Source organism: Silurus meridionalis, chromosome 13, assembly GCF_014805685.1.
Source record: "Silurus meridionalis isolate SWU-2019-XX chromosome 13, ASM1480568v1, whole genome shotgun sequence".
In the NCBI taxonomy this organism is placed as follows: domain Eukaryota; kingdom Metazoa; phylum Chordata; class Actinopteri; order Siluriformes; family Siluridae; genus Silurus; species Silurus meridionalis.
In genome coordinates, this window is record NC_060896.1 from 24,480,064 (window position 1) to 24,492,776 (window position 12,713).

A 12,713-nucleotide genomic window follows, 5' to 3' on the forward strand; every position below is an offset into this window, starting at 1 on the left:
ATTTATTAGCAAAACACAATTAATTTGTAATGTTATTATTATTATTATTATTATTATTATTATTATTTTTATTATTATTTTTACTATTATTATTATTATTATAATTATTATTATTATTGTCTAATTATTTATTCAATTATTTATTTATTTTAAAACAGTTTAAGGTTGAACTCATACGTGAAATCCAGTACCTATTACTTTCTTCCTCTTCCTGATCTGGGAATCTGTTGGGTATAGATACACAATATATCATATATTTATATTTTTAGACTTCTTATTATATACATATATACTGTATATACATTTATGAGATTGTATATATATATAATCTATAAATAATTAAAAAGTCTTAAAAAACAAAGCAAAGCACTGGTTGATGTGTAATTATTGTTTTACTTGTTCCATGTGACACTGCCTGAGATCTTCTGCATTTCTCCAAGAGCAGCTAACAGTAGGGAGGATTTTCCACATCCAACTTGTCCTACAATCATGGTTAACGCACCTATAACACACACACACACACACACACACACACACACACACACACACACACACACACACACACACAATCTCCGTAAGTGTTTTATTCTGGGTTGTGGTGCACCAAAGTCATGAAAACACTGGAAGTAAGAAAGAACTACACTATAGATATTGTTGTAGGTCTATTAGTTGTACACCCAGTGTACACAACAAGGAACATCTAGGGGTAAACCAGGGACACTGTATCGGAGCTGTAGGTTCAAGTAAATAATACCAACTTACCAAAGGGAACCTTAACGTCAATGTTGGTGAGAGTAGGACAGCCTTGAGTCCACATGAAGTAACCATTCACAATCTATGTTAGATAGTAAAGTCATTATTCAACATTATTTCGAGTACAACCAACAGCCCTAACTGGAAATGCCCTGGAAATTATTTATACCTTAAGACAGATATTTTCCTCCTTTAGAGTAGACATGTTAAGGTTTGGATCCTGCTGTGTTATGTTACTGTTCTTGTCTTGTTTGCCCTTGTTCTTCCGGTGAACCAGCTTTGAGGCCTGGAGCTGCAGCATGTACTGGAAAACAACAAACAGCACCCATAGTCCTGTTCTGATGTTTGCCTTCATATGTGAACGTTCACATCAAAATTTAAAACAATGGAAAAATGTACTCACAACTGACTTTATATTACTATGGTTGTTTGTATCAGTTGGTGTCGGGGTTTTAGGTTCATGATCTAGTTCAATCTCTTCGCTAGCAAGGAATTCGCTAAGCTTCTGCACACTGGAACAGATAAATATGAAGATAAATAGCACTTGTCTTGTTCTGGATTATTCCATATCATTTTATATGAACTGATATTCTTGAAAGTGATTCTTTCTTAAGTATAAAGTGATTTTTGACGCTGTAGCTTTGTAATTTTGTATAAAAAAAAGGTCAAGTCTGCTATTAAGTGAAGTACCCGAAGTAATACACCACCATAAGCACTTACAGACATAAAAATTATAATGTTGTAAGCATAATATATTCTATAGATATACAAATAAATTCAACATATATATGGCACTTGGCCAAGGTGTATACTGAATGCTCCCATGATGATCCAGAGATGGTTAATCACCTTACAAGCGCCTTAACAGTTGAGTGTAGTACACTGGAAAGCAGGAAGAGGGGTGTGACCAAGATGTGGAAAAGAGAGAGAGAGGCAAAAGCCACAGCTGGAGAGAGAGCAGTGTCTGTAGAGCTGTGTACATAGGCATGCACTACAAATGTCTGAGAAGACAATGCAAAATACAAGCAATTGATAAATTCGACGAGAAGTGACAAATTGGGAAGTTGTAAGTCAAGAGAGATGTGAGGTTTGGAAAAACTCACTGTGAGAACTGCTACGATTGGAATGGCTGCATTAATGAAAACTGGAAGGAGAGAAAGGTGTATAGGTAAAGACATTGCATTTAAAGGGCCCCCTGTTGGCTTGAAAATGAATTGCAATTGAAAAAGATTTCCTTTCCTCTAAACAATTTTAATAGCAATGTTTCTTTTCTTTTCACTGAATAATAGCAGAGATTCCGCAGCTTTGATTAAGATTTATGGGGTCTAAATTCCATGTTATAATAAAAAAAAAAAAATATATATATATATATATATATATATATATATATATATATATATATATATATATATATGAGTATATGATTATTATATCCTTAGAAACCCTTTAAACAATTTGACACTTTATTTATTTTTTTTTGTCTAAAAAATGACTCCATTGTGAATTCATATGAATTAACAGGTAGGCCTACTGGAGAGAGACGTATACAGGGCGAAGGTTCGGAGGCTGGTCATCTCTTTCTTTCTCGTCTCCTCCACACTGGATCCAAAGATGTGCTCCCAGGCATATAATTTCAACAGCTTAATGCCCCTCAACATCTCATTAGTCTTCTTCAGTCTCTCACTGGAGTACTCCTGCAACATATTCAGATCACACAGTCTGGATTAGTCTGAAATCTCTCAATTTTTCAGCTATATGTTGTTTCCAGTGTGTTTTGTTACTAGACATTTTCACCTCTGGCTTGCTTATTGGGGATCTACATTTACATGTGAATTTCTCTAAAGCTGCTTTGTTTAAAAGTATGTTGTTAAACATGCTATAATATTAAAAATGTGTGTGTGAGTGTGTATTTCTACAATTAGTTACATTTTTACCTTTATATCTAACTTCTCTGTACTTTAAACAAATGTGTGCAACAAAAATGTAACTGGCACAAATATTATCTTATGAAAACACTTGCATTTGCCCAAAGGGTGAGAAAATACAAAAAATTAAACACTAGGGATCATTTATAAAGCTGGATACCAACAAATTCTCCTAAAGAGAATTTTTTACCAAAAATGTAGCATTCGTTCAAAATTTATTAATTAAATTAAATAAAAAATTTGGTTAGTAAAATGAGTTCAGTAAAAAGATCTTATGAGTTTAGTAGCGTATATGAAACTTGCATACCCAATTAAATAATTTGTTCAAAATTTTGTGACACTTCATTATTATTATTATAAGGACACTAATAAAAGCAATCAAAACATAAATTAAAATAAACAAAATTACATATACTACAATTATGACAAGCAGTGGCTAAGCAGCAATTCCATTGAAAAATCGCAAAAATGTTTGATCTTAGTGAGCATTTTGTCATTTCCACTCAGTGACCAGTTTTTGTCTATTAATGAATGTAAATCAAGTGTGCTGTGAATACACATGGTTATTTATGAATAAAAAAAAATAGAAAACTGGTAGAAGTCTTTAGTGCGTCATGACCTTCACCAACTTTACTAGAAGATGCTTGATGTCCAGTCATGGTTGTGAACGTATTTGTGCAGAGAAGAGTAAAAAACTTTAGACAAGCTCTTGTTCTAGCAAACCATGGTAAAGTAAAAAAAAACCATTCGTCTGATGCTCACCAGTGTGCTTTTCTGCGTTCGTGAAAGCTGCGTGGCCACAAAGTACTGCAGCGGGGCGAGAACGGCTATCACAGAAGCTCCGATCAGAGCACTGATCCCCAGAAAGTAGTACAACAGAATCACACCAATAATGATCTGTTAAGAAAAATAGCACAAAATCAAATGTACTTAACCCTCTTTAGCATCTTGCAGCTAATTTAAACCAGTCACAAATTTTGTTCAAAAGCAGGAAACTATCAGCTGGTGATACAAAAGTGATCTTAGTACACTGAATGCATAAATACAACAATAGAATATGAATACTGTCTGAATATCCTGTTTGTATTTATTTAATTGTTTTGATGCTGTATATTTGAATAGTATAGTATACAGTCACTGTATAATGTTTTACTTGATATGAAGTTTTATGCACATAGAATTATATAAGATATATCGATAAATGTTTAAGGACACCTGACTCTTCTGGGAAGATGTTCCACTAGATTTTGGAATGTGCTTGTAGAGATGTGTGCTTATTCAGCCACAAGGGTGGTAGTACAGTCAGGTACCGACGTACAGTAGGTTGAGGAAGTCTGGGGTGCAGTCAGCATTCCAATTCATCTCGAAAGGAATGCAAGGTTGAGGTCAGAGCTCTATAGCAGGCCACTCAAGATCTTCCAGTCCAACCCATGCAAACCATATCTGAGCTGGCTTTGTGTGCAAATGCATTGTTGTGCTGGAACAGGTTTGGGTCTACCGTTTGAAGTAAAGAAAATTTTCAATGCTAAAGCATACAAAGGCCTGCTTCTAATTTTGTAATAGAAATTTGAAGAACCATATATGCCTGGAAAAGTCAGGTGTCCTAATACTTTTGCCCATATATTATAACTCTACAGTCATGAAATCATTTACTGGAAAGTATAACATTTTAGCAGTCTAGGATACTGATGATTTACATTTATTACTGCATGGCTCTCACCTGCACTGGCATGGCACACAGGTTGGGACACAAAAAGAAGAACCACATGAGCTGTTCTGTGTCTCTGGCCACCAGATTACAGATCTGAGAGGCCGTCATGTCCCTCATGGACATGTTGGAAGTACTCAGGCGCATGATCTTATTGTAGATCTTACACTGCAAACATGGATAAAAGTACACATACCACAATGGAATAGCTCTCATAATGTCATGAATTTGGCAGGTTTAGGAAAAATGTTACATTACAATCCAAAATGAAATGCCATGCAAACATAAAAAAACCTGCTGATTGAATATGGAACGGATTCCAAAGTTATACAGTTTTTGACCCACAATACATTTTCCATTCATAAGTATTTGGACAAACTTTGTGCAAAAAAAATGAATGCGACTTACTTTTATAAAACCTTTCATTAGTGAAAGTGAATAGAATTTGCACTGAAAGTGCACTTTTTAAAAAACTGATAGAAAATAAAACAAAATCTATAAATATCATTACACAAAAGAAGGGTTTTCATGTATTTAGTGCACATATATATATATATATATATATATATATATATATATATATATATATATATACAAAATGTAAAAATCTATATCAATAAAAACTTACACTTGAGTAAGTTAATACCTAATAAATAAAATATTTAAATAAATGACTTCATAATGAACAATGTATTCATTATATTTAAAAAAAAAATTTTTTTGAAATAAAAACATTGTGCAATAAAAATGACCAACCTAAAAAATCTTATGCACAGAAAAAAGTGTATATTTGAATAGCTCATATATGAACCTGTAATGCTCCCCTGATTTTTATGCCGGTCTCTATGGCAGTGTAGTAAGAAGCCTGGTGAAATGTTCTCTGAAGGAGCAGAGCGAGGAAAAGCAGCACTGCCAAAACATATGCATTTGCTAAAAATGCTTGAGAGGAGATGAAGTGGATGCCTAGCAGCCTGACCTGTAACACACACACAGCAGCAAATTTTTAAGCTCACACAATTTTTTCTCTAGAACAACCAGTTCAAAATATACCACTAACATATTACAGTAATCCCCCGCTTTACCATGGTTTCAATTGTTTTTATGGAGTTTTGTGTTGAAAATATAATAAATTATAATTAAATGTATTAATAAAATTATAATTTTTTATTATAAAATGAAGTCAAATGTTAATACAGTACAGTACTGTATACATAAAATAAAATTAACGCGTTTTTATGTTTTACAGTTTTGGAACGTAACCACTGCAAAAAACGGGGGATTACTGTAATATACGGTGGATAAAAGAGACAAGGGCTAGGAAATATATGTTATTTTGAATATTTGTATCATAGCATTTTCCTTATGAAACTACATTTCTGTCTTTTTTTTATGTAGATACCGGTGGCATGATGGTGTGATTTTCACGGCTGATGTGATGGACGATGCCAGAGATGCACAGCGGCCCTGTGAAGCCCAGCAAGTCGGCAAGGAAACGATGAGTAATGCTGAGTAGCAGAGGACCTCCAAATGCCTGTCTCAGAGCGTCCCGAATCAACCGTGGGCCTCGATCAGGGCTCATGCCTCGCTCCTACACCATACACACATGCCATGTGAAAACACACACAATTAGAAGAAATTTTATAAAAAATCTATATTTTTTTAATCCTAACATTACACTTTTCAGACAGAAAAAAAAATGTTTTTTTTTGTCTGAAAAGTGTAATGATGCTTTCTTTCATGTCCAGTATTAACAGATAAAAATTAACAAAAAATAAAATATGTCATGATCTGGAACTATATGTCGTAGGAGTTACACTAAATTGACGAAAGTATTGGGACACCTGACTTTCCCAGCCAGATGTCGTTCTTCCCCAAACTGTTACCACAAACTTGGAGGCACACGATCGTATGGAATATGTTTTGAAGCGAGCTTCGAGCAGATATGGTTTACATGAGTTGGAGTGAAAGAACTTGTTGAATCAATAAATGCACATAAAATGCATATAATAAAGGTATATTTTTAAATGAGTAAAACATGCAAAATAGAGGCATTTCAGTGTAACTAGTGCATATATTAACTTGCATACGGTTCTAATTTTTGGACTGTTATGGACTTTTGGACTATTTTCTAAGTATTCGCCTATGAATTTGACAATGGTGAAATAAAGGCACAAATAATCTCATATACAAATCATGATTCTTTTTTCCCTTTATGGTCTTGTTTCCCAGTTTTCCTTTTCAAATTTTGTATCCGCAACCACCAAGGCCATTAATTGAAAAAAAAAAAACTAATATAACTATATGTTTTCTTGTCCATGTGTACCTTCTGTACACAGAAGGCCTTTTGTAGCTTCTGGTAGTTAGTAAGTGCTCTCATAGCAATGGGCAGCTTGCCGATGGTTTTCAAGTGGATGGGTCGTTTGTGTGCCGATGTGATGAATGTGTTCATCCACCAATACGTGCTCTTGGACAACAGGTTGACGAAAGGTTGAAGGAAACGCACACCGAGGTCCTGCAGGTCTTTAGGAGGCTTCACCTCAGTCGGGTGTGGGAAGAATATGTAGCGCTGGAAAACAAAACCTTTGTTTAGTGCTACTCTCTTAGCACTGCACCACACACATTCAGACGCCCCTCAAGGCTGTCAAATTTACTAACTGGGATGTTTTTGAGAGTTTAACGAAAATCCTTGAATATTTATTTGCAATTGTACATTGGAGAGACAAATCCCACAATTTGCCCAAAGTCTTTCTCACTCAAATTATTAGAAAATCATTTTAAAAAAGCATTTTTTCTAATCAATTACTCTACATTGCATAAAAAAGTGTCAACTGTTTTTTTTTTTTTTTTTTTCTTTTTTAAATAATTTATTCTGTAGTACAAACGTGGTCTGTCCTCACTGCAAAGGTTATAGCAAGATTGCAATACCATGACCTTACCCTGATAAACAGCTTACAGCTGGCTGAAAGTGGTGGGTTTATTATTCATCCCCACCCCCGAAAGAGGGAAAGATGGGCAGATGGACAGATGTTGGGTTTTGAAACATTGGGATTTCAGGAACAAACAGTCCGAGTTAATTCTGTGCTGCAATGGCATGTGATTTAAAGATATTACACAGCTAGCATAATTACTTTCTTTTCTTAATCCTGCATAGATAGAGAGGACTTGGATTCTGTGGATTAACTTATAAAATAGATAGAATGTAGAGATAAAGAGAAATTGAGAGAGAGAGAGAGAGAGAGAGAGAGAGAGAGAGAGGATAAATATAGACTTTATTAGTAAGTGTCCCTGCTATTTAATTTGAAGAGAAGCTTATGATAATTCATCTAAAAGGGGTCATTGACATGCAATTCTTTTGTACATCCCCCTCCCACATATATATTTCCTAGTCTTCTCTTACCCTGCGCAGTATGACGTTGATCTCCACGGTCAACAGCAGGCCATAGATTAAAGCCAGCAGACCTGTGATACAGAAGCGCAGCTGCCCCAGGCTTATTCCGTGTTCATCGTACTTAGTGAACTTTACCGTTTTGGTGACAAAAGCCAAAATCCAGTAGATGAGCAGAGCTTCAAATAAACGGAAACAGAAAAAAAACTGATCAAATAATTAGAGATTTTCCAAATAATGAAAAATAATTTACTAATGAGCACAACATTCTTCTCAGTGTGAGGGTTTTGCTATAATGATCTCACATGAACACTTTTGTTCCAGCATTAGACACAAAAATGTGGGTTGCCTTTAGGCTATTAGTGGCCTATAGCCTAAATGCTATTAAATAACAATACATGGTTGCTTACAGTTGAAATACTCTCCCAGACTCACAGTTGGAGTGGCCTTAATCAGAAGTATTCATCTTCAGCATAGTGTGAGAGTTCCTCAGACCTTAACTGTACATTACTTAGCTAGCGATTGAAATCAATAGGGCTGTTTATTTTTGATCTACAGACAGTCGTCGACTTACGACATATGCGACTTACGACCGTTTGACTTTACGACCACAATCGCTGAACGCATCGTGCATAATTTCCGGCATAATTTCACAGTACTGTACATATAGCCTACTCTACTTACGACCAAATCGTGTTACGACTGTCAGTCCCAATCGTGGTCCTAAGTTGACGACCACCTGTAATTTATATTTGATAAGTGGTGGTTACAAAGTAACTGTACTTCAGTAACTTTTTCGCGTATCGGTTCTTTACTGAAGTATTTCCATTTGGGGAGACTTTTACTTTAACTTCACTACATTTCAAATTATCATAATTTTTTTTACTTTATTTTATAAAATCAGTTGTTCCTTTTAATTAATTGGTGAATAAAAACCTGACAGTCAAGCACACAGCAAAATCACCAATCAGGGTGCACACGCTTTTACAATCTTGTTCTGATTGCCGCTTTATGGTATCTACAGTACTTAGCACCAACATACAGTTTGGTGTCAGTTTAACAAAAAGCAGTTTTTTTAAAGAGTAATAAATGATGGAAGAAACTCCTGACTCTAACATGCCACAACGCATGTGGCCGTAGTGGTGTGATTTTTGCTAGTGGTCTTATTTAAAACATTGTGACCCTGACCAGGCATTTACTAAGGATAACTGAAGGGGCAATTGAACCGCAATGACAACAACATAGTTGTATAATGAAGTATTTAAAAGAACATGAAGTCGATAACACTTTTTACGCCTTTTTTCCTTTTCCTTACATGTGAGCAGTAATTTGCCGGTTTGATTATTTTAGTATTGTTGCTGCAAAGCAAGAAGAGATAGATGAAATTGTAGATAAACAAAAACATGGAACATGAAGAAACGAAAACATCTAAAGCCATAAAAGGCAACTGTGAACAGACAAACAAGTTACAAAAAAAGTGTAAGGTGAGGTTATATACTGTAGAAATGCTAATCAATGTGTGAATGTGAATCAGGTGCAAAGATCATGTGACATAGCATGTGAGGCTGCAGTGGCTGATGGGAAATGTATTGTAGACTGTTAGCATAATCCTGCAGTAGTGAGCATAGTACGTTCTATGGTACTGTTTAATACATACCTAATAGAAGCTTGGGAAAATTGGATGTCTCTATGTTGTGATAGTAGACAATGGAGGTTATAGCTGCCAGAATGCCCAGTCCAGGAGGCATATAAAGATAGATATGGCGTGACTGGTTAAACCTGTAGACATAATGGTTTGTGTTATCATAGTGGGGTTATTGTACATATTCTTTTTACAAATAATTTAATTAGTAATAGTCCATATTCATTCTAAAATTTAATGCTATTGACTATTAATTGTGGTCCATAGATACTAATCCTTTAAAAACTAATAATAATCTAGAACTCTATTCAGATGTACTGGATTACATAACAAACGCTCACCCATCTGAGACAATCCCCTCAGCGACCTCACACACCAGCACAAACAACAGAGCAGCTGTGAGTGACCAGCGCATGTTATGTCCAGGGAAGTGCAGCCATGTGCTGTGATGGATGTGAACCTTAGAGCTCTGGCTGCCCCAACCTACATCAGAAACAATTTTTAAGCATGCCTCTTAATGACAGAATGAAAACTAATTCAGCATTCTTTTTAAAACCTTTCCATTTGATAGAAAAATGTGCAGAAGCTGTTGAACAAGAACAAGCTCAATTGTATAATTAAGATAAATATAAGTTGCTCTGTATAAGGGCATCTGCCAAATGCCATAAATGTATAAGAATATATAAGAATATTCTCAATCTATGTATACATCTATGAATAAATATTTCAAATAGATATACAAACAGCATGTAAGAAACAATAGATGCAGAATATCATATATAAGTGTTTAATATATAAGATATGTGCATTGAATGTACAACAGTACCAAGATAATACATGATGTATATACAGATTTTATACAAATATTCATAAAGATACACTACGATATGCAATATGTTCTCTAATATATACAGTTATAATCATACAGAACTAATACAAAACTGCCTGGTAATAATAATAATAATAATAATAATAATAATAATAATAATAATAATAATAATAATAATAATAATAATAATATCTCAGAATGAGAGGTCAGTATACTTCAAGGCTTTTCTTTGTTCTGGCACCGAGATGGTGGAATGAACTTCCTCTAGATGTAATAATAATAATAATAATAATCTTCTTCTTCTTCCTCTTCTTCTTTCGGCTGCTCCCATTAGGGGTCGCCACAGCGGATCATCCGTCTCCATACCACCCTGTCCTCTGCATCTGCCTCTTTCACACCAACTACCTGCATGTCTTCCCTCACCACATCCATGAACCTCCTCCTTGGCCTTCCTCTTTTCCTCCTACCTGGTGGCTCCATCTTCAGCATTCTTCTACCAATATAATTCATGTCCCTTCTCTGCACATGTCCAAACCATCTCAATCTCGCCTCCCTCACCTTGTCACCAAAACATGCTACATGTGCTGTCCCTCTAATAAACTCATTTCTAATCTTGTCCATCCTTGTCACTCCCAACCAAAACCTTAACATCTTCAGCTCTGCTACCTCCAGCTCCACCTCCTGTCTTTTACTCAATGCCACTGTCTCTAATCCATACAACATCGCAGGTCTCACCACAGTCCTATAAACTTTCCCTTTCATTCTTGCAGATACCCTTCTATCACAAATCACTCCTGCCACTTTTCTCCACCCACTCCACCCTGCCTGCACTCTTTTCTTTACTTCTCTAACACACTCTCCATTACTTTGCACTGTTGACCCCAGGTACCTGAACTCCTCCACCTTCTCCACCTCTTCTCCTGCAACTGCATCACTCCACTGCCCTCCCTCTCATTCACACACATGTACTCTGTCTTACTCCTACTGACTTTCATTCCCCTTCTCTCCAGCGCATATCTCCACCTCTCCAGGCTCTTCTCAACCTGCTCTCTACTCTCACCACAAATCACAATATCATCTGCAAACATCATGGTCCAGGGAGACTCCTGTCTGACCTCGTCCGTCAACCTGTCCATCACCACTGCAAACAGGAAAGGGCTCAGGGCCGATCCTTGATGCAATAATAATAATAATAATAATAATAATAATTATTATTATTATTATTATTATTATTATTATTATTATTATTATTTGGGGCTCAGAATCAAACCATGAATCCCATAAAGCACCATACTATCCAATCTTTAAATTATCTCTACACAAAGTTGTAATTTTACTCAATCGTAGTGACCTGTTGTTTTCAGGATAAACCCACTAACCTATGAAGAGGATGGGGAATGTGCTAAAAAGGAGGAAGACATGTGGCACAAGCCCCAGAGCATCCAGGAAACAGCCGTTATTGAGAAGCCCGTTGTCCACCTTATAGGCAGATGAGTTATCAGTACCACAAAAAGACAGGGTGCTGTTGGAGAATGGAGTCTGTGATGAAAAGAAAAACAAGACAAGAGAGGCAAAATAGAGGATAAAGCCAAGCAATAGTATAATTAGTTAACAAAAATGTAATAGACGTCATTTAGCAGGCAGTGTGTGGAAACTGTGAAGACTACATTATCTTTCTTGTATAGATTAAAATATTTTGAATGCCATCCTGCAGTTTTTTGTGGAAATGAAGCATGCATTTTTTTTTTTTAAGAATAAGGATTAACTTTTTATAGTGGCACGTCTCAAAGTTTTGTATTCCTCCAAGATAACAGCAGTATCTCTTACCGAGAAACCGCAAAGCATAAACTCCTCAAGCCTAAAGTTTTTCTCATGATGGAAATCTTACTGTCACATGTTAAATAAACGATTACTGACTACAATTACTACCTTAATGAAGAGTATCTACCATAGAGGTTCCTGTGTAGAGGTTTAAACTAAAATTATAACATAGTAAATGTACATTGATGCAAACTACTAGTACAATAATACTAAACGTACATTAATGTAAAATAATTATATAATTATTGTCTTTCTGAACAGTCCGAATGGAGCATTAACCCATATAGATAGATGTTTTCATGTTTGTTTGAATGTGATCTGTTTCTTCTAACATAATGTTTGAACCAAATACAAGTTTTTTAGATTTAACAAGAGTATTAGTTAGTATGTGAGGAAAAGCTGATACAGCATCAGGCTACTGTGTGATTTATTTTGCTATGTTTCAAATGTAATTACTTAAAAAAAAATAAAGAAAGGAAAGGATTGATGAGGAAAGCAAACTCACCGCTCTGTATCCGTGCATCATGTTGGAGAGCAGCAAAGCAGCAGTGCTTCCTGCGCTTCCCAAAACTCCACTGCTTTCTGAAATCTATCCAACACCTCCTGCACCGATGGTGCACCTAATCCCCGGTATTATACAGCACCTCAAC

At 35.5% G+C, this 12,713-nt stretch overlaps 1 protein-coding gene across 4 annotated transcripts in view; it reads right to left on the bottom strand.

The window, feature by feature from the left end:
* abcc8b (ATP-binding cassette, sub-family C (CFTR/MRP), member 8b) overlaps nucleotides 1–12,667 on the bottom strand; it is a 30,791-nt gene extending 18,124 nt beyond the window's left edge. For 2 of the 4 annotated variants that reach the window (XM_046863957.1, XM_046863956.1), the window contains exons 1-18: nucleotides 12,569–12,667; nucleotides 11,622–11,781; nucleotides 9,755–9,896; nucleotides 9,429–9,550; nucleotides 7,784–7,950; nucleotides 6,710–6,952; nucleotides 5,786–5,974; nucleotides 5,198–5,362; nucleotides 4,399–4,554; nucleotides 3,441–3,575; nucleotides 2,285–2,447; nucleotides 1,857–1,897; nucleotides 1,603–1,754; nucleotides 1,157–1,265; nucleotides 923–1,057; nucleotides 763–835; nucleotides 397–502; nucleotides 192–224 (exon numbers count right to left, since the gene is read on the bottom strand). In XM_046863957.1, coding sequence (XP_046719913.1) covers nucleotides 192–224; nucleotides 397–502; nucleotides 763–835; nucleotides 923–1,057; nucleotides 1,157–1,265; nucleotides 1,603–1,754; nucleotides 1,857–1,897; nucleotides 2,285–2,447; nucleotides 3,441–3,575; nucleotides 4,399–4,554; nucleotides 5,198–5,362; nucleotides 5,786–5,974; nucleotides 6,710–6,952; nucleotides 7,784–7,950; nucleotides 9,429–9,550; nucleotides 9,755–9,896; nucleotides 11,622–11,781; nucleotides 12,569–12,589 — 2,312 coding nt within the window. In that variant the 5' untranslated portion in view covers nucleotides 12,590–12,667. Of the gene's footprint in view, nucleotides 1–191; nucleotides 225–396; nucleotides 503–762; nucleotides 836–922; nucleotides 1,058–1,156; nucleotides 1,266–1,602; nucleotides 1,898–2,284; nucleotides 2,448–3,440; nucleotides 3,576–4,398; nucleotides 4,555–5,197; nucleotides 5,363–5,785; nucleotides 5,975–6,709; nucleotides 6,953–7,783; nucleotides 7,951–9,428; nucleotides 9,551–9,754; nucleotides 9,897–11,621; nucleotides 11,782–12,568 lie in introns of all 4 variants that reach the window. The other 2 variants (XM_046863954.1, XM_046863953.1) reach the window with 1 other exon arrangement.
* Between the last annotated feature and the right edge of the window lie 46 nt (nucleotides 12,668–12,713).